Source organism: Wyeomyia smithii, chromosome 1, assembly GCF_029784165.1.
Source record: "Wyeomyia smithii strain HCP4-BCI-WySm-NY-G18 chromosome 1, ASM2978416v1, whole genome shotgun sequence".
Lineage (NCBI taxonomy): Eukaryota > Metazoa > Arthropoda > Insecta > Diptera > Culicidae > Wyeomyia > Wyeomyia smithii.
The window spans coordinates 81258600-81279303 of NC_073694.1; the positions used below are offsets into that span (position 1 = coordinate 81258600).

General features: G+C 35.8%; 1 protein-coding gene across 8 annotated transcripts in view; it reads left to right on the forward strand.

Moving 5' to 3' along the window:
• Positions 1-20704, forward strand: part of LOC129719200 (glutathione hydrolase 1 proenzyme-like) — a 159341-nt gene that overhangs the window by 107012 nt on the left and 31625 nt on the right. For 2 of the 8 annotated variants that reach the window (XM_055670718.1, XM_055670723.1), the window contains exons 2-4: positions 16508-17302; positions 17365-17790; positions 18222-18953. The exons of 3 other annotated variants lie outside the window; for them this stretch is intronic. In XM_055670718.1, the coding sequence (XP_055526693.1) occupies positions 16508-17302; positions 17365-17790; positions 18222-18741 (1741 nt within the window). In that variant the 3' untranslated portion in view covers positions 18742-18953. Of the gene's footprint in view, positions 1-4447; positions 4650-4729; positions 5021-16507; positions 17303-17364; positions 17791-18221; positions 18954-20704 lie in introns of those variants that run through there. 3 more of the 8 variants (XM_055670720.1, XM_055670721.1, XM_055670725.1) reach the window with 2 other exon arrangements.

Sequence of the window (20704 nt, forward strand, 5' to 3'; positions counted from 1 at the left end):
GAACCCAAAAAGTGAATAAACATTTATTGGATTGAAGCGTTCATGTAATTCTATTTTTACAAATAATAAGTTTGAATGAGAAAGGCTGGGTCTGACCGCTAGGTGGATTAATTTAGGTTTTTTTTTTAAAGAAAAACCAAATTCTTAAAAAATATCTAAACTTTTCTGCAATTGACTGCATATGACACGAAGACATTTTCCTTTTACGGAAATGCTTGTGTCATCGCAGAACAATGACTTTGTGCATCCTGGAGGCAAATCAGGAAGACCTGAAGAGAATATGTTGTACAGGACTGGACCCAAGACTGAACATTCATCGACTGTCTTACTTACGTGTAATGCATAGTTGGAAGCGTATGTCTGTAACAGCGACAAAGGAGTGATCAACGCAAAAAAGGTAATAATATTGATGCTTCATGTTACCTGCTTTCAATTAACTATTTAAACGTTGCGGCTAGATCAGCCACGAATCACAGAAAGCGACCAAAATTTAATCAGAAGCAACCCGTCCAAACGACGGGTACGGTGAACTAGAAAATATAAAAAATCCATTCATAATACAATGAACCAAATAAATCGTATCACTACTCTCTATACATCATTAAATTGAAAATGCAGCATATAAAATATTGGATCGAAGTAAGCATTTTTACATAGAATCGACAAAATGGCAAATGTTGCAAATGTTAGAAATCGAAGAAAAAAAATGACTTCGAATAAACGAACCCCGGAAAATCGAAACTCTGGATGATCGTGCTTTCGGATAATCGAGTCCGACCTGTAGTTACTGATCTGGTACACCATGCACAAATGGCATTTACGTTTTCAAAATATATTTAGAAAAGTTCCCTATTTTCCATTAAATTTATTTCTAAACATTTTTTTAACTCAAAACTTCTATTTTTCACATGGAAAATACGAATATCGAAGGGCTTCGCGCACAAACAATGTAATATTTGGTAATGAGATGACCCTTTTCTCACCTTTGGTTGTTTGAACAATAAAACACATAGAAATTAAAAATATAATATTACTAATTAGGCTGATACAAATTTCGAATTCTTTTTATGTCCAAGGTTATCAAAGTTAGCAAAGGGGGTGGCAAAAAATAAATAACACCGAGACGAAAAAAAAAGAAATATCTTTGATCAAAGTTTGTGTGCAAGTTATGACGTTTGTAACTTGCACTCAAATAAATGTTGAAAAATAACACTTTATTATTATTATTATTATTTATTTCGCTTGCCTTTTGACGACACTCTCGTTGTCACTGGACTTGTTTGTTGCTAAATAAAGCATTTATGCTGTCGGAAAACCAATAAAATGAACAAAACGGTTTGAGCTTTTTTTTTCTTCCCCATCCAATATTAAAGATTTTTGAAGGGGGTGACATAAAATTTGTAACGGCCTTACTGATGTGAAAATTTTAGCTCTATGATTTGGGGGTTATTCAAAGTGTTCAAAGTTGTGATTTTTAGGCTCTCAAAAATCTGTCAAGGGGGGGAGTACATGAAATTGGGAAAATCGAAACATTTTTTTCTATTCCAAATGACTTAAAAATGCATAAAAATGCATCGTCAGAAAAGCCATGAATGAAATGCATTCAGTCAAAATTCAGCCTGAAATGGCTGCGACACGCACCAGCAGAAATACATTATAAATTTTGCTGTAAATGATTCCGAAGTTGGAAAAGACTAAAATCAAAAATAATTTCCAATTTTTGTTGAAAATAATTAATTAAAATAATTTCAAATTTTTGTTGAAAAATAACTGAAATATTGATATCATATTGGTTGATGCTAAAAATTTAATAACTTCTTTTCAAACCAGCGAAATCAAATGGAATATCAAAAAAAAAAAGGATTTAACAGTTGGTTCAATATGACTGAAAGTTTGTGTAAAAGCTTGAAACATAAAGAATTTTCTACAAGTTAGAAAGCATTTTAAAAATAACAAATATCCAAAATTGGACTCAAAATACATGAAAACATTTCGACAAGCAAACTGACTGAAACCATTATAAATAGGAAGAAAAAAATATTTTCAGTTTCTGTTTAACTAATTCTCAGGAAAACTGAAAAATCCACAAAAACAGCTGTGGCAGGAAAATGCCAAAAATTACTATCAAAAATTTATCCCAAATTAATCTCAAATAACTTTAATATGTGTTTAAAACGTAGAAAGAAAGCATAAAAAAGTTTATATTTGTATAAAGTATAAGGAAACAGAACAGAAATTCTAAAAACGCATCGAAGGCAAGAAAAATTGAAATGAAGGGAATTATAAGTTTTGCTCGAACCGGGTGAAGCCTTTTCTAAGCAAAAAAAAGTTCTAAATTTAGTCCAAAAAAAAGAAAATTACTTTTAATAACCAGTTGAAACCAAAAATCAAAAAAATTTAAATTTGGTTCTAATTAAAAGAGTAGGTAATTCTAACGAGAGGAAAAGTTCAAAAAGAAAATGATTCTAATTCAGCTTCTAAATAAAAGATAAGACCAAAGCAGAAATTGATTCTACATTTAGCTAAAAGAGGTTTTATAGATAAATGAAACTTATGACGAAACTCAATCCAAATTTAACTGTGAGCTTAGTCGAATGTGCCTGAAAGAGTAAATAAAAATTAAGAAAAATGATTTTAAATTATCCTATAAAAACTTAAAAGTACCTCTGTCAACAAGAGAAAAAAAAAATGAAAATCCATATTTACCCGAAATTCATTGAATGTTCCGACATGTCCTAAACATGTCTGAAGAATCTTTCCGAAAAAACGAAGAGGCCATAAACAAAATGATTTCAAATTTATCTTAAATATAGCTGACAACTCTGAAAACCAGAATATTTGCCGAAATTTTTTTAATAAGCCAATGGCAGATTTTCATTTTTTTTTTGAAAAAACGTGTCCACACCCCATCTCCCCCTACCGTAGACAAACTTGAATATTTTCGTACCCCCTACTTCCCCATAAGTTGTCCACGTGGAATGTGGACAGCCCCTTAAAACGTCGAGGTCTGGTATTATCTCGAAAAAAAAATCCTGGCTTAAAATCGACATTCTAGAACTTTTTGGACAACCGAAGGCTTAATATGGAATACTTAAGAAATAGCTTCTGAAATGACTCACAACTCGTTCCACACGAGATGTAAATTATTCCTTTGTTCATTGAATACCTTAAACTTGATTTTCATTGGAGTGGTTCATTTATTTATTGTTCACTAGGGTGGTTCCGAAAACAATTAAAATGAAATTTATAGGAAAAAGCAATCTTAATAGGAAACTAAGCATAAGAAGAGAGTATTTCATATTAAGCTTTCGGTTGCCCAGAAAACGACTCCCAGAAAAGTCCCAAAAGGTCGATTTTTGGCCAAAAACATTTTTTTTTTCGAGATAGCTCAGGATCTCGACGTTTCATGTATTTTAAGTCATTTGGTATCGATTGTTTTTTATTTTCCTAATTTTACGTACTCTCCCCTTGGTAGATTTTCGAGAGTCGAAAAATCACAACTTTGTGCGTTTTGAGGCACCCCTAAATCATGTCCGATTGAGCTAAAATTTTACACAGATAATTTTTTTGTGCGAATTAACAAAATGTACATGGTCGATTTTTTAAATTCGACGATGAAATTTTTTCGAACAGTTGTCACAGTACCTATACTACCTACGTCAACCGCTGGCCACAATAGAGTGAACCCGGGGTAAAATGTCCGAATTCTACCCTTGTCACCCAGATTTGGATAAAACTTTCCATTGAAAAATTGAATAAACACAGTATTTCAACATGAAATTAAATTGAAAATTTGTATTTTAAACTTTTAGTTGATGGGTAGAAAATATACATTTGAAGAAAGATGTTTTTTGAAAACTGAATTCTAAAACTAAAATCAAAAACTAGTTCGCATGAAAAAAAAACCTTCCTTCTTGTTTCGTGTTTACAAGTTATTTCAAACACGACTTTTCAATCTTTATAAACTCAATAAATTTAAAAAGCACTTTAATTGGCGTGTGTGAACTATCATTAGAATTAATAGTACTTTTCTTCAGTACGGCTTGTCTGTAGGCTAGATGGTTAATTCTATTTCTTTGGTCCTCACAAGCTGTCGAGTCTTTATATTATCAAACGTACGATTGACACGAATAGTATTAAATTATCTCAACTGGTTACTGTATGTTGGTAAATCATACTTTGAAACCTTTTTTTTTTACCCTGCATTAGTTCTCCACAACCAGGTAGTTTCGTTTTCAGTCCCATTTGTAAATTGGGCATACTGTCTGCGAATTAGGTTTATTAGGCATAGTTATTACTGTACCAGAGGGTTTCTTGCCGGCTGCATTGAAATCTCTGCAAGCAGTAGCGTTTCTTCTCTCAGCTGCGCTCTTCGAATAATAGACACTTATACGACTGACCATCATTTGTGTGTATACTATAAAGTAAACCGGTCAACTTTTAGGCGTTCCTCAGTATTAGCCGCGATTCCAATCGGTTCTGATCGTTGTATGACTCCGCTCTGTTCTGTTCTACATTTTATGTTTTGTGTAATGAATCTTGTGCCTTCATCAATCGCGTGATTTTCACAAAGTGAATATTACGTATTAAAAGGTTTTTACAATCACGATGGCTAATTTCAGTGTTGATATGCCGCATGCTCAAGAAAGGTTAGCATTATATTTGTGATTATATTCAAACCAGAAATAGTGTTATCTACTCTATATAGCGATTGCAGGAAAATGAATAGTAATCAAAAGTGACGAAGCATTTTACTTTAAATCTGTGCGAATGTGCCGTTGAACGGCTTACTGTAGAGATAATTTGAAACAGAAGCAATTACGATTGCGGTGAATTTAACAATCGCATGAAATAGCAGCATTTTAACCTTTTTATGAGTTTAGTATCAGTGCTGAGATAGTTATTAGTAATTACGTGTGAATTGTCAATTCATAGAGGCCCGAGTAAACTTAATAATCGTCTCTGAATCGTTATGGAAGTTTTTCAACTTTCATTTTTCGCGAGTTTATGTAGCAGTTGCGTAAGTATGATTATTGTGTATTATTCGACGAATATTGTCCATTTCATGAAAATTTCCCTGATACGTGATTCAAATCAAAAAATGTAACCGAATACAAGTTAGATAAATGACAGAAAACATTACATTTAAATCCTAACACGTCAATACACAAACATATATGCGTAATCACGTCTAAGTGACCGCTATTGTGAAAATAACCTTTCAAATATATGAATATAAAGTAAATGCTAAAGGAGTCCCTGGCGAAAAACAAATGCAGTGAAAATGCCTGTTAGTGGAATTGATATAGGGAAATTGTTGGTAAAATAAACAGGAATGTTTAAATGGACACCAATTTAAATCTTAGCTTACTTACTTCACTCCACTTTTATGGCGACAGGTCATTAACGATCCGCTGCCGAATCTAGAACATGTCTCTACATCACTCGATCTTGGGTTAGTTCTCTCCAATCACCCCCGATACTCTCCGATCGGGCGTCGTCATCCACATCCGATGAGTACGGGGTCTGCCACGGAGTCTCCGATCTCTTCCGGGCTCTCTGCTGAATATCGTATTTGCTGGTTGCTCCTACGACATTCGTGCACCGTTGCCACCCTTCTGTGGCTTGCCGTAATTTATTAGTTTGATGATAGCCGTGTTGGTATGCTCGCAGTTCATGCGCTTACGTTACACTTATCCTTTTTCAGTTTTCCACCAAGTATTAAACGTTTAAGACTCCCAGTGTTCGTCGGTCGGCTCCCTTCAACGACCAACGTTCATGACCGTAGAGTACTGTCAGGAGTACTGTTGCCAACGGTACAGATTTATCTGGAAACGTACAGATTTTTCCGGGTTTTTTGGTACAGATTCTGTACCGTACAGATTACAGATTTTTGTGAAAAAGTACAGATAAGTACAGATTTTTTTTAATGGTTAGAAAAGACAAAACTTTGTAACAGATTCTGCAACGATGCAATGAATGCGATCTTGCAGTCCACACTTCGAGTTTACTGCCGAATCTCAGTAGCTTACTGCCGTTAATGCCACCACTGATTTCTCGGCTAAAAGAAATAGCAGCTGTCACATTTTTCGTAAATCTCAGCTCAACCTATCTGAAATTTTGGCACAAAATATTCGAAATCTTAGCAGCGTTGCTGAATCATGATTTTCATTGTGTTTTGGTGTATTCTCAGTAAAACGAGATTAAACCAAGATGTCTCGGAAATATGTATTAACGAGCACGAGGATCATTCGGAAGTGTGCAAAAGTTTTGTTGACAATCGAGCTAGCCCAAATCTTTTTTTTTATCAAATAATGATCAATCGTCGTTGAGGTTGTTTTTTCAAAAAATTACAAAACAAGAAACTATGGTCCAATGGTACAGTTTTCGGTACAGATTTTTTACGAAAATAGTACAAATAAAAAAGATTTTTGCAGCTGCCAATACAGATGAAAATGTAGCAACACTGGTCAGGAGTATCGGCGTCCTGTGGCGTGCAAATTGCGTGCGGGCATGCATGCTGCGAAAAAGATAGGTTCACATTCGTGAATTTGATAATTTTTTCGGCCTATAGGAATTACCGTTCGATAGTGTAAAAGTATTTTTGTGAGATTATTTTGCAATTATTTGTACTCACACTACTAACCAGTAGAGATCATCAAAGGATAGTAATTGTTTCAATATTCTTGATGCATTAACACGGTGCTCCTGCAGACCGTTATTATAAAACAATAAATACCATCAAAACGGTGAACGCCAGTTTGTTCATTATCCAATTCTTCATCTCTGGGTAAATTTAAAAAAAAAATCGTTGGTAGAATTTTTGAGTTATGTTCATTTTATGTTGAAATGGCCGATATTCTTAGGAACTTTATACACACTGCACCTGTATTGGTTTTAGCCCCTCAGATTTCAATTTGTGGGTATAGATATCTGTCTACCTATAAACAATTGACATAACCAAAACACAAACCTAAGTTTTAAAAAGACCGTAACTTCGGCATTTCAATGAAAATTATTCTAGTGAGAGGTCACTCAACCCAATTAAACTCAATAAATACATAAACAATAAACGAAAGATAGATAAATCCTTTTCAACTCAGTTTTACGGTTGCAGGACTCGACTACTTGTACCGAAGATAAAGTTGGAATAAAGCCAAAAATACCTAAAAATATAACCTTACACTACGTCACTGTGATACAGACAAATTAATTGAACGGGAATATACTTCGAATTTGAGAATCAACAGTTACAAATTGGCATAATAATCGAGTTCAGTATTTTGGAGTTTACAAAGAACAAATTCACTCTCGCTGCATACCCTTCCTGCCCACTCTTATGAAATAGACAAAATCCGTTGCTTTGGAATCACTATGTACCGAAATAAATAAACAAATTTATAATAAATAAATGATGCCATAACTCATACTCCCCTCCTTCTTCCACTTTACTACACTACTGAGATATTGCAAAGTCTAAGATGACACAGTAATGTCGCAAAACTCCGTTCTAGTACCCAAAATCTTTGTATATGAAATTTTCACAGATATCGTGGAGGACGTTTTCAAGTTTACAGAGTACAAATTATTCCCCTTTGTCCACGCTAATGAGATAGAGCAAAATTAATATATCCGATACACCTTTTATTCTCGAAAATCTCGCAAATTTTTATAGCAGTTGACTCAGTAGTTTCTGAGTCCATAGGGAACAGGCTAGACTGACAAACGGCGATGCCTACGATGATTCAAATTTTTCACGTAAACTAGTGACATTCCTGTCAATTTTCAACGCCTACTACAGTTTGAGGGCTTTTTCCAGTAATCACAACATAACTTGAAACAAACTTTTGACATCTGGCTTATATATCAATAAAACATAGAGATGAAGAGGTTTCGCCCTTTCCAAAGCTTGTTTTTTGGTTACGCTAATTGCCGGCGGGTAGGCAAAATATCTATACCTATAAAGTACCATTTTAATCTGAGAGACTAAAACCAATACTGGTGTTGTGTGTATAAATTTCCTAAGAATATCGGCCTAATTAACATAAAATGGACATAACTCGCTAAACATGTGAAAAGGGCCCATGTGCCATATGTAAACAAGCCACAGTTTATGTTTTTCAATGAATTCCGCTTGTATAAATCAAAAAACGTGAAAAATTGGCTTGTTTACATATGGCACATGGGCCCTTTTCACATGTCTGGCGAGATAGCTCAAAAATACTACCAACAATTTTTTTTAATTTACCCAGATATGAAGAACATGATAATGAACAAACTGGCGTTCACCGTTTTGATGTTATTTTTTGTTTGATAATAACGGTCTGTGGGAGCACCGTGTTAAGGTATTTTTTAAAAGACGTACTGTACGTAAAATAAGCAGTGCATGATGGTCGTAACATGAATGGTGACATTTCTATTCAAAATTCGAGATGCTTCGTGTTTAAATCAGAACAACACAAAAATAAATACAATAGCGCGTAGAACTCTACTTAGTGATGCAACCAACATTTCAGCTCAAACGGACTTCGGGATGTGGAGCCTCAAGCGGTCAAATTTTCGCTTTTTTGCGCAATTGCACATATAGTAGATAATGAAATTGTCGAAATCGAAATTATTGTTTGAAGCCAAATTCGTCCCAAAATTATTTATTGAAAAAAATCGAGTCTATCTTATTTTTTCTTTTTTTTTTCTTATTTTTAATGCAAGTCAAACTGTTTTTATTTCTATTTCAAGCAGTAGATGTGTGGTTAACGATCGAAAAATGTACTAACTGGGAAGATAGTTAATTAGTCCAGCAGGTGGGACTCGAACCCACCATTTCTAATCTCCGGTCAGATGCGTTACACCACCGCAGGATATATAACTCGGTCTTGCTAAGTGGGTTTTTTGTATCGCTTGCACACTTTTTGCACGTCATGCATTTACTCAGTAGAGACTAATAGCGAATTTCTTTATTCCATCAGCTACCTCGTTTTGACCTGGAACCGCACTAACTGCTGTCAAAACCCTTCTTTATTCGCTCGATTTTGACCCAGTTTTGACCTGCCCGAAGCGCACTGTAAAATTTGTCTGCTGAGTTCGTAAACAATTATCTGGCATCTATTTCTTACTTGCGTCTCAAATGGCGATGACGTTTTATTATTCCTCGACAGTTTTGCTTTTTGCACACAATGGAATAAAGAAATTCGCTATTGGAGAGTATTGTTTGATGGCTGGCTTTGTTTTCATTACTCTCACGTCGCAGTGGGGTTTACTGCCTGCATCAGTAAAAGATGGAAAGGCACATGTCTGCTGTCGTTGGTAGAGAAGAAACGAAATTCGAAAAGTGCATTGGCCTCCTACTGTTTATGTCATGCGATAAACAATGATTCCCATTCTCTGTCTTCACTGTTCTTCCGCACTTATATCCTTCCAACAACGGTGCCCGTTTATCAAACAAAAAACGGGGTATTGCAGCCCTATCCTGTTTTTGATCGATAAAGCAGCGCTTATAAATACAGGAGGCGTTTCCAATTTAATATTTTCAAGCATTATTTTGCGAAAAAAAAAGTTTTTAGTTTTTAAGTACTACAAAAAACAACGCAGTTTCGCGACAACATTGCACAGTTAAATTATAGTATTGTTCGAAAGCAAACCAAGACAACAATGACAATGATAATCATCGTTGTTAAAAGTTTCTGTGTATGTACTGTCAAACTGTAAAAAACAGTTTTATCCTGTTCATTTATAAAAGTTTTTTTCTTTCTGTTTAGTTGCCTGTTCGTTTTTTTCGGTGCAGCTACACCAGAGCTACCCCTCTTTTATCCCATGTAGCCCGCGATTGGAACTGAGTGTAATTTGAAAACTCCAACGCAGAAAAAATGCGCCGTGCTGGCGAGTATTCGTATGACATATTTGTTTTGACAGCGGGTCTTGCTACCATCAGAAGCAAAAGAAGACGTTCATCGCAATGAAAAGTTGTTCTACCGGGACCATTTACAAGCCTACAATAAAAATGCTATCAAATGCCGTACGAAAAAATGACAGCTGAATTGGTGTTATCACGAGCTCGACATTAGTGTAGGGGGCAATCAGTGGTAACGAACATCTATTTCTATGTTGCTCTTTGGCAGGGCCGGATTTAGGCATTGGGGACGATTTTCTTAAAAAAATTAGAGGTTAAAAAAAATTTAAAGGTAAGAAAATTTTGAATTATGAAATGACTGAACGCTTCGCTGACGGGACGAGCAAAAAAAAAAGGTCTCCACTCTGTCTTCACGTCTGGCCCAAAATTAAGGGGTGAGGGGGTCGGTTAGTGCCGAAAGGCCCGGGTCATTTGCCCCTTTGTCCTCCTTAAATCCGGACCTGCTCTTTGGAGAACTTCCCTATCTGCGTCAAAATTTGCTTCGCTTCACCTTGGGACAAAACAGGTTACTAAATAGCACCCAGAATGCGTAACCTTTCATGCCTAAATTTATCTATAATGCCATCAACAATTCCTGTCAGAAATTGGTCACTTTGTCCGAATCAACATAAATGCTGACCATTTTTAGGGTACCAGTGCCAGTGATGTTAGCAACGCGTCAAATATATGATAGCTGACAGATATGACATCCCTTTGAGGACAGTTGCTGGATTACCGTACGATCTCACTGACACTAAGAGTTTCTCCTAAGAATTTTAATATAGGGTAGGGAACATATTCTAAGCAGCTTTAGGAACCGCCTGTTTATTCAGACGAAATACTCGAAATGTGTTGGGTGAAACTCAAACAGTAGTATATCAATCTGTTCGCTATCGTTTTCTCTGTCAGAACTTGCTTTCAGATTGTAAAACTAAGTTAGTAAACTTTAACAATCATCAATCAAAGTTACCAATCGAGGGACACTATTCCAATCACCCCGAGCCTATTTTAAGCAGTTTCCATCTGTTTTGCAGGCGTTTTTTTTTCAGCACTCGAAGTGGCTCCTGAATGGCTGCTATATAGGTCGATTTATTTCAATTGCAATTGTTCACAGATTGCTTTGTGATTAACGGTATTTCTTATATTCGTAAGACAGCTAGACAACCAAGCTTTTCGTTTCCATCATTGAAATTGTCGATATTGATCAAAATGCAGGAGTTTGAGGCCTGTTTTCTTCGACTGATTAAAATAGGCGCTACTGCTTAAGCCGTACCCTACCCTACTGGATTTGAAAAAAGAGAAGTTGTTGAAAATGGTTGGCAAAAAGTATGAATAATGAGATGTGATTGATTATGATTTACAGTTGCTGGAAAACGAAAACAATTCTACACGGCTGTACATTTGCAAGTGTGTGCTAGAGATACTCAGAGAGAGAGAGAGATAAGCGATAAAAAATTCGTCAATTTGGCAACTAGGTTTCACATGTCAGAGGTGCCAGATCTCTTCTCAAAGCGCAATGTTGACTAACTTTTTCTTTCGGCTCGTAAAACTAATTTTGACGGTGGAAGTCCTGGGGCATAATAACGTTCATCACAAAAACCGTGAGGGTATTGGGTTTAATATTTAGGTTTAATTTTATATACTTGTACCATAATTAAACATAATTTTGTTGACCATAAAAAGGTTTGTGAACTACCAGTTGAAAAACAGTGTGATAAAGCAATTTTGGAGCATTCTCAATTCATTGTTTAGTAATAGAATACGAAAAACGTGTGAAAAAAAATTTCTTTATTGTATCTGATTGCAATACCTTTCAATGTGTTACCTGTCTTGTTCGTTTGGCTCGGATTTTGACATGTTCGTTTGGTTCACAACATTCTCTTCTCATATCTCTTTCTCTGAGTATTGCTAGTGTGTGCAGGTGGTTATCTCCATAAAATCGGAATACTGCGCCATTAACACAACATTAACCTCTAGATAAGGTATCGTCATAATGACATCTTCGTAATAAAAATTATGAATTTTCAAAATTGGTTACTTAAATTCGATATCACAGCAGTACATTTCAGACAAATACTAAAGCAGTCTGTCATTTTGGTTGAAAAAGCAGGGTGGCGACTCAATTTCCGAAAATAAATGATATTTCCTGATTCTCCTGGTTTTTCCGGTAGTCGTCACCCTGAAAATGTGAAATATTCACATAAGATAATGTCTCATGACTGGTATCGCAACGGTTGATTTTTGTAATAAAGATAGGTTAATCAGTAAATAGATTTTTACAGGTTTATTTGCCTCGACAATTAAATAGAGTTCGTCATCGCTGATTGTCAGTAAGAAACCCAAGCCTGCTTCTGACAATTAGCTCAGTAGCGATAAGATATTGGTACAGGTATAGTACTTTGAACATAACTTCCTAATAAATAAACAAATGGTGTCCGTATATTACAACCAGGGATGAAGAAATAGCTTCACGTAATTTTTGAATACGTATAAACTCGTCTATGATGCTTTGACATCGTCGACATATGCTAAAGTAAGCAATCTGATATAATTTTTATATCTAACTGTTAGAGGAATTGATTGAAAAAACGATCACATCAAACGTAAGGCCTTGTTTTATGTAACAAACTTTGACAAATTTTGACCAGAGATACAAAATGACCTTACACGAATCGGATGGTTTACTCCGAGCCATTGACATCCCTATTTTGTCATTTACTGACAATATACTCATGTCCTGGGTTCAAGCTCATTTGTGCCCGCTGTCAGCTATCAGATAAAGGTGTTTGAAAAGTGGCGGTGATATACTATCTCGTTTACACCTAGGACATGACGTGACAAGAGAAACCAAAAATCACCCATAGTTCTGTCAAAGTGAAAGCCCTCTCTGATTGGTTGATTTTATTTAGCACACTGTTAAATTTTGACGTGGGACTACGTCTTTGTTTACTATACCGGGATGCATTCTGTTAGATTTGAAATGAAACTGGAAAATGTTGCGTCAGATTTCAAACGTTAATAACAGCATAACCACATGATAGATAACAATAACCAATATGTTGTTGGAAAGATAAAATGTAGAACAATTTTGTAATATGCTAATTATCACTCTAATTTCATTGCTAAGCGGTAAAATTGATAAAAAGTTTAATGACAAACTTACGCGAATTATGAACCAGTGCGAGCATTCCTAGCACAGACGACGTGAATGGACACCATTCGTTCCCCGTGGTATTCTCTTTATCAATATCGATATAAAAATTGACAGAGTCTCCTCGTCCCAATAGGTCAATTTATTTTTGCTTCCATGAGCTAAGACTAATATGATGTCTCGAGGGTAAAAGTTTTCCAAGAAGATTGAAACAATCCCACTCCTTGAACAATTTCTAAACCTGCTTTCAGGTCAACCTGCATCCACTCACACCCAACCCAACTGGTCTAGATTCAATCCTAGCCGACACCGGGAGATTTTCTGAGGCGAAAAATCTCTGGGATCACGCCTTCCATCGCATGAGGAAGTAAAGCCGTTGGCGCCGGTCCGTTAATAAACGGGTCGTGAGTTAGGGTCCTGGGTGTGGAGTCGCCTCCCTGGGCGTCGGTGATTGGCCACAACAGTGGCGGAACTAGACCGACGGAAAATAAGCGAGAATAAAAAAAAAAATCCCACTCCTTGAACAATTTCTAAACCTGCTTTCAGAACCTAATAAAAACTGATGTCTTGAAAGAAAACATGCCGGTGAAAGCAACAGTACCAATGGAGTAAAGCGGTACCCGATCAGAAAGGAAAAACAAAAATGTAACAGAAGCTGTTAGTTTGTTACGGAAAAAACCTTACAGGCTGTGTTTTCAATTTGATCCCGTTAGGTGTTAAAATAACAGAAATTATATCAGAAATGATTGTACTAGTATCAAACACATATCAAAATTTGTTATTAAGGTATCAGCTTTCTAACAAAATAAGATAGTATGTACAACAGTATAATAACAAACATTGTTAGAAACAACAGGTTTTGATAAAACGAAAAATTGGTTAGACTTGTTTCAGAACTTCATTTCAGGTTTTGTTATTATAACTAATTCAGATTCAATTTTGTTATTACAATTGTATGGAAAAATATAAAATTGTATCAAAATATGTTATTTGTATCTCGCGTTGATAGCATTCTGTAATTTGTAATTTTTTTTTGTTTATGATCGGGTACTCTTCTATTCGTACATTTCAGCGGTACACTTCTATTCGTACTGCAGCGGTACTATTCGTATTGCAGTGGTACACTTTTGTTCGTACATTTCTATTCGTGTGCAATCGAGGAAAAACTGCAATGCATGTTGTGCAATGTTGATGGTGATTGAAAGTTTATCTCATTAATATGATTTCCATAAATTACTCAACAAGAATTGTAAATTTTTGCAACGGATATTTATTTAATTTTATCTTCGATATTCACTGAATAATCGTGACAGATAGTATCGAAAGAGTAAATTTCACATATACACATTTATAGAAGAGTAAGAGCCTGCGAATGCTTGTGAATTTTTGGTTTATTTACTAAGATTCATCAGAATCTCTTTTTATATTTCAAAATTGTTAGATGATATATTATTGTTCAAAGCTTTACCATAATAAACGTATGTATATTCGCTGTCTTCGTAATACAGCGATGTAGTTGAAAAAAATTGTCAAGCAAAAAACAAAAATGGAATTGTTGATTGCTGTCATTTTTTTGCTGGAACTTGTTAATAATTTTGTTCGACATATCTTCTTATGTTTGCCAATTAATGAACCTTTGTGAGGGCTTCCATATTATTTTGAAAGTAAGATCCATATTATAGATTTGATTTAATCAGAGTTAAATGAGACAAATCCATTCATTGTGATAACGTTAGTATTATTGGATTTGGTTTTTGAGGATATAGAGTGAATTCTGACTTTGACGCATTACGAGGAATTCTTGGTGCTTCTTCAACAAGAATGACATGCTTGTGCCTTGTCAAATACGTGTTGTGTGCACAAAAAAATACTACAGGCATAGTTTCGCCAAACATAAACGATATTCTTTCGAGTGTTGTTGAATATATTTCAAAAATTGATTGCCAGGGTAGACTGAAAAAAAATACGTACAGTCGCTGAGCAAACAGCTTGATTCTGTTCGCAGACTCAGTATATTATGTAACAAAAAATCCCCTAATTACAGTGTTTAGTCCCATGTCACCATTTCATATAACTCTAGGGCTGTATATCTTGTAGTATTTTTATTAGTCGGTACGGTTGGTCGTGCTGCGAAAACTATCGATATTTTTTGTTCACGTGTACGTATTTTTGCTTACCAAGTTAATGAACAGTATTTGGTTCAAAAATTTTTCGAAACTTTTTCATGCACCAGACTGTGTAATGTGTATAAAAATCAACATTCGAAATATTATTCATGTTTTTGAAACTACGTATGATGAACAATAGCAGATTTATTTCATGGAAAGCAAGAGGAATCCGAAATGAGTAGAAATTATGACTAGTTCGAATAAATTTATTATATCTTTAAATCAATTGAAGATTCAATGAGCAAGCCATAGCTTCGAAAATCCTAGACATTAGGCCGTATGAATAAATGAAGTTACTCTGCTTCTCCCGTAAGATTTGCACGGGATGAGTAAAGCAAACGCTTTTATTCATACGGCTTATTGATATTTTTGGAAACAAAATGTTTCATGAGGGCAATTTTGAACGTCGCGTCCTATCCTAGCTTTACACATACGATGAGATGTTAGTCCTAGAAATATGGCGCGATGCCATAGGGATCTTTTGGTGTATTTTTTTATAATAGCGGTCTGTGGACGCATACAGCTTTTTACACCAGATCTCACCAATACAAGCTTGGTCGTGTAACCGTATAAAATCAATTTGTTTTCAGCCAAAAAGTAAGCTGATACTCGGTTTCGAAAAATATTTCACCTATGAATCCTAGTTTATCAGTGTTACCTGTATTAACAAACTTTGCTTCAGTGGAAAAACAGATGAAATTAAACTAACAAGCGGCTTACAACTTGCATTAAAGTTCGAAGCAGCAAAAAATTTAAATTACCCACCAGAAGCGTGCTGTTAATTTGCAACCAACAAAAACATCTATTAGTGAAATCGATCACTAATACTAGCGCAGAGAGAAAGGTCTATTAGTTTTTGCGGGCTTAAAATATTTATTGATGAAAGAGAACTGTGTAGTCAGGAACTGTATTAATGAATGGTTAAAAACTGTTGTATACTGTTTTTTTCGTAAGATTTTTCCAAGTAAGGTTCGGTTTGAATGTACATAGTGGGTTAGATGTGTACTCAAGTTGCATGCACTTATATTTTTATTTGAATTTTTATGTGTATCACAATAATATTAACAAAATATTCTTCCTATAAAAGAATTTGATGATACTAGATAAACGCACATACCAAAACATCAATGCATCTCATTATCACGCTTCATTAAAATATTCCATAGTTGATCGTTTGGAAACGTGGCTCGGTGTGACGCTGGTATGGCTTTCTGTAGTGTACGTATTCATCACATTATTAATATTTTCTGAGTGATTTACCTTCAATAGTATTTTAATTGTGCTTCATTACCAACATTTCAGAATAAACATCAACAAACGTAAGTTGCTGCTCGTTTCAGGGTTAGCAGCAATCGTTGTAATTGCTGTCGTACTTGGGTTATATTTTGGTTCAAAAAACCGTACGGAAGAGGCTTCGCGAGTCCTTACTGGAGGAGCGGTAACATCAAATGGAGTTGAATGTGCACAGATTGGAGCGGATATTCTTCGTCAGAATGGTTCAGCTGTGGATGCTGCTGTTGCTGTCCTGTTCTGTGAAGGAGTCACGTGCCCTCAAAGTGCAGGCCTAGGAGGCGGTTTTTTTCTAACACTTTATAACCGTGATACTGGAATCGTTCAAACTCTAGATGCTCGAGAAATTGCACCATCAGCTGCGACAAAGAACATGTATCTCAATAAATCTAGCGCTGCAGTGGAAGGGGGGCTTGCTGTTGCTGTGCCAGGAGAAATCAAGGGTTATTGGATGGTTCATCAGAAATATGGGCAACTAGAGTGGAAAACGCTGATACAACCAACTATTGATCTCTGTCGACGTGGCCATCTTGTCACAGACTACTTAGCTCGCATTCTTAAAGTACGTCAGAATCAAATCAATAGTATTCCGTCGCTTCGTGAAGTTTTTATCAATCCTAATACAAATGAAACATGGCGCACAGGTGATCGTATCAAAAGGTTGGCATTAGCGAATAGTCTTGAAGTAATTGCAGAAGAAGGTGCTGATGCCTTATATAATCGCAATGGAACATTATTACCAAAACTAATGAGAGATCTCAAGGAATTTGGAAGTATTATTACAGAAGAAGACTTTTATAACTATGAGTATGTACTGGTTTATTATACTTACAGATCGAATCAATTAACGTGTTAAATATTTTTTTTAGAGCCCGTTGGCTACCACCAGCGCACACAAAACTGAGTGATGGTTACTCAGTTTACTCAATGCCCCTTCCAGGCAGCGGGCATGTATTAAACTATATGCTAAACATTCTAGACGGTTTTGACGATCTCAGTGCCAATGATCCTCTTACATGGCATAGAATAGTAGAAGCTTTCAAATATGGCTATGGTCTACGAACGAAACTTGGCGATCCTTCTTTTGTACAGGGCATAGAAGGAACATTGCGGAAGCTAACAAACAAACACTATGCGGCATTTGTACGCGATGGCATTTTAGACAACACAACCTTTCACACATTTGAACAGTACGGCGCAGAATTTGCTAACGAGGAGGATCACGGAACGGCTCATGTATCAATATTAGCACCTAATGGCGATGCTGTAGCAGCTACTAGCACAATTAATTATGTGTCAGTTGCACCAGTCTTCTGTCAATTACGTCTAGTATAGAAGTAGTCCGTGTTATTAGTGACATGTCGATAGGCTGCATTTTTTTTTTCAAATTATGCATATAAATGCAAATGAGTATTACTAACTCTTGCGTACACTGCTATTTCCAGTTTTTCTAATAATTTCCGGAACATTCAACGAAATAATTACATCATTCGAAAATTAAAAACCAGAATATAGTTAATAATTTTGGATTACATTGAATCAAATAATTCAAAAGTGGGCCTAAGTGATACATTGACACACGAGCATTTTTTCCTGATATTTGAAATGAGTCGAATAATGCCGATAGATGTCCAAATTAAAGTCCTTATCAAACACTCATTTCTATGCTAAGCAAAATTGCTGTGCAACAAAAGAACGGTGAGATTGAACGTCTTTATGTTTTCAGATTGGGAGCAATGATTCGTTCGCCATCTACTGGAATCATATTGAATGACGAAATGGATGATTTTTCAATTCCTGGAACGATAAACTCATACGGCTTAAGAGCTTCACCATCTAATTACATCGTGCCGGGTAAGAGACCGCTGTCGTCGATGTGTCCCACTATAGTAATTGATACAAACGGCGACGTACGAATAATCGCCGGGAGCGCCGGTGGTTCAAAAATTACTACAGCAACATTGCTTGTAATTCTGAGACATCTGTACTTTGGAGAGGATCTGGAAACTATAATTCACCAGCAGAGGGTTCATCATCAGTTAGCACCGATGCTGGTTGAATATGAGCAGGGATTCAATCAGAATGTATTAGACGGATTAATTGCTCGTGGACATGAGCTAAAGGAAGCTGTGCCAGATGCGGGTTTTGCAGCAGCCACAGCAATTATTCGTGATCGTAATGATAAACTTTCTGCTACATATGATCCAAGACGAGCAGGCAGTATAGAAATAATACAAGACTTATAACTCGTATGTGCAGAAATGAGTTTGTTTATTAAACGTGCCTTCAAGTCACTCTGTTTCAGTGACTTTAAAGGTTAATGTGCGCGAATGTTTTTGAATGCTCGCTCATGATAAATTGTTGTTAAATGCAGGTTTATTTTTAGGGACAATTATTATTTTTATGTATGTTATAATACTGTATAATAAACCAATAAACAATTTCTACATAACTAAAATGTATGTTCATAGCCCTTATTTACAACCTTGAACAGTAATTATTCGATATTTTATTTCAATATAACACGTAACTGCATTTCACATACTATGGTAAAATCCATAAGTATTAAATTTAGCGTTCATTTTTTTTTACTATAGGGGCCGTTCCTAAACCACGTGGTCATGAAGGGGGGTACGGGGGATTTGTCAAAAGACCACGCACGGGGGTGGGGGGGTTAACGAAATGACCACGTGGTCTTTTTTCCTGGCTTATTATTTTTTGTTGCCCCCAAGTCACGAATGAAGCTTTTGCATTTAAGAAATATAGAATGTAGGTACTAAAAGTTTAAAAACGAAAATGTAAAAAAAACTAAGCTAACTTTTGGCAGTTGACAAATGAAAAGACCACGTGGTTAAAGTCGAAAGGGGGGGGGGTTAGTCAAAAGACCACGAAAGAACACGGGGGGTACGGGGGGTATAAAAAGTGAAAATATGACCACGTGGTTTAGGAACGGCCCCATATCTCTCTTTTGTACTTATTAGAGACTGTGTTATAAAGAGAAACGCAAAGAGAAAAGCAGTAAATATGGCAACCCTTTGCTAATATTCTATTCCAAACAATTCTGGCAACCACATTTCATTTCACATGACTTTTCATATGCACTAGAAAGTGTAGTGAAATTCCAAAACTTTGTAAGGATATATAACTGAGTTTCAAAGCTTGTTTATACATTTTTTTCAATTTTCAATGCATCACTCATAATACGAGCATAACGAACACATTTTCCGTTCAAACCATAATTGCACGTTTGCTTACTTTGCACACTTGGAGCCTCGATTTGACGGTTCACTTGGAGTTTTCGACCTCACTCTTTGCGTATCTGTTTATAATACCGTCTGTAGTACTTATGAGCATCATTAATAGCATTTATCCAAAGATGACTAGAACAAGATACCTGACTCTTGCAGAACTCATCGGACATGATTGTCGCTGCGCGTGAGCAAAAGTCGAACTAATTTATACACTGTTAATATGATGTATACTTAACGTCAAAATCAACTGACGACAAGGCCAAGACATGACTGCTGAAAGGTGAAACCATTTTTTCAGTATCCATGTGGACGACTTTACGGTGCTGCCATCTGAAAAATGATAATAACGTGTACGAATGTTTAGTTCTCAAACATGAAACTTTCCGGAAGAATCAAGAATAACCGGTGCATCATTTAAAATTAAGCGTACCATCAAAACTTCCTGATAACCGCTATGATCACGCTCTACAGTCAAGTTTTCCACTCTTGCCGAGGTTAATAAAGCAAAAATCGGGTCTCCCGGTGAACCTGATCATATGCACAATGGTTCTGAAACCTGGTTTTCGACATATCAAACTTTAAGTTTTTGCAGAATGGGACCTGAAAATAAATATAATTCCTCAATACAAACCCCCACTCTGACAGTCAACTTCACACTTTTCTTTCGAACTTTGAAAAGCAAAAAATATGGCAAAAGCATTAAGTGCAAAAAAATGACAATGTAATCTGCATGTTATCTTAAGCGTCGAGCTGACCAAACTGCTACACCTTTTTCATATACAATCTTGAACAGCTCAACGATCGATGACGGACTATGCACGTAAAATCGATTTTGCTCATAGTGACAATTTTATGAGATTTTAAGTTATCAGATGGCAGCACTAACCGTCAGAAATCGGTCGTGTTCAAAATGAATGAAAAATAGGGAAGTTAGGTATCTTGTTCTAGTTATCTTTGA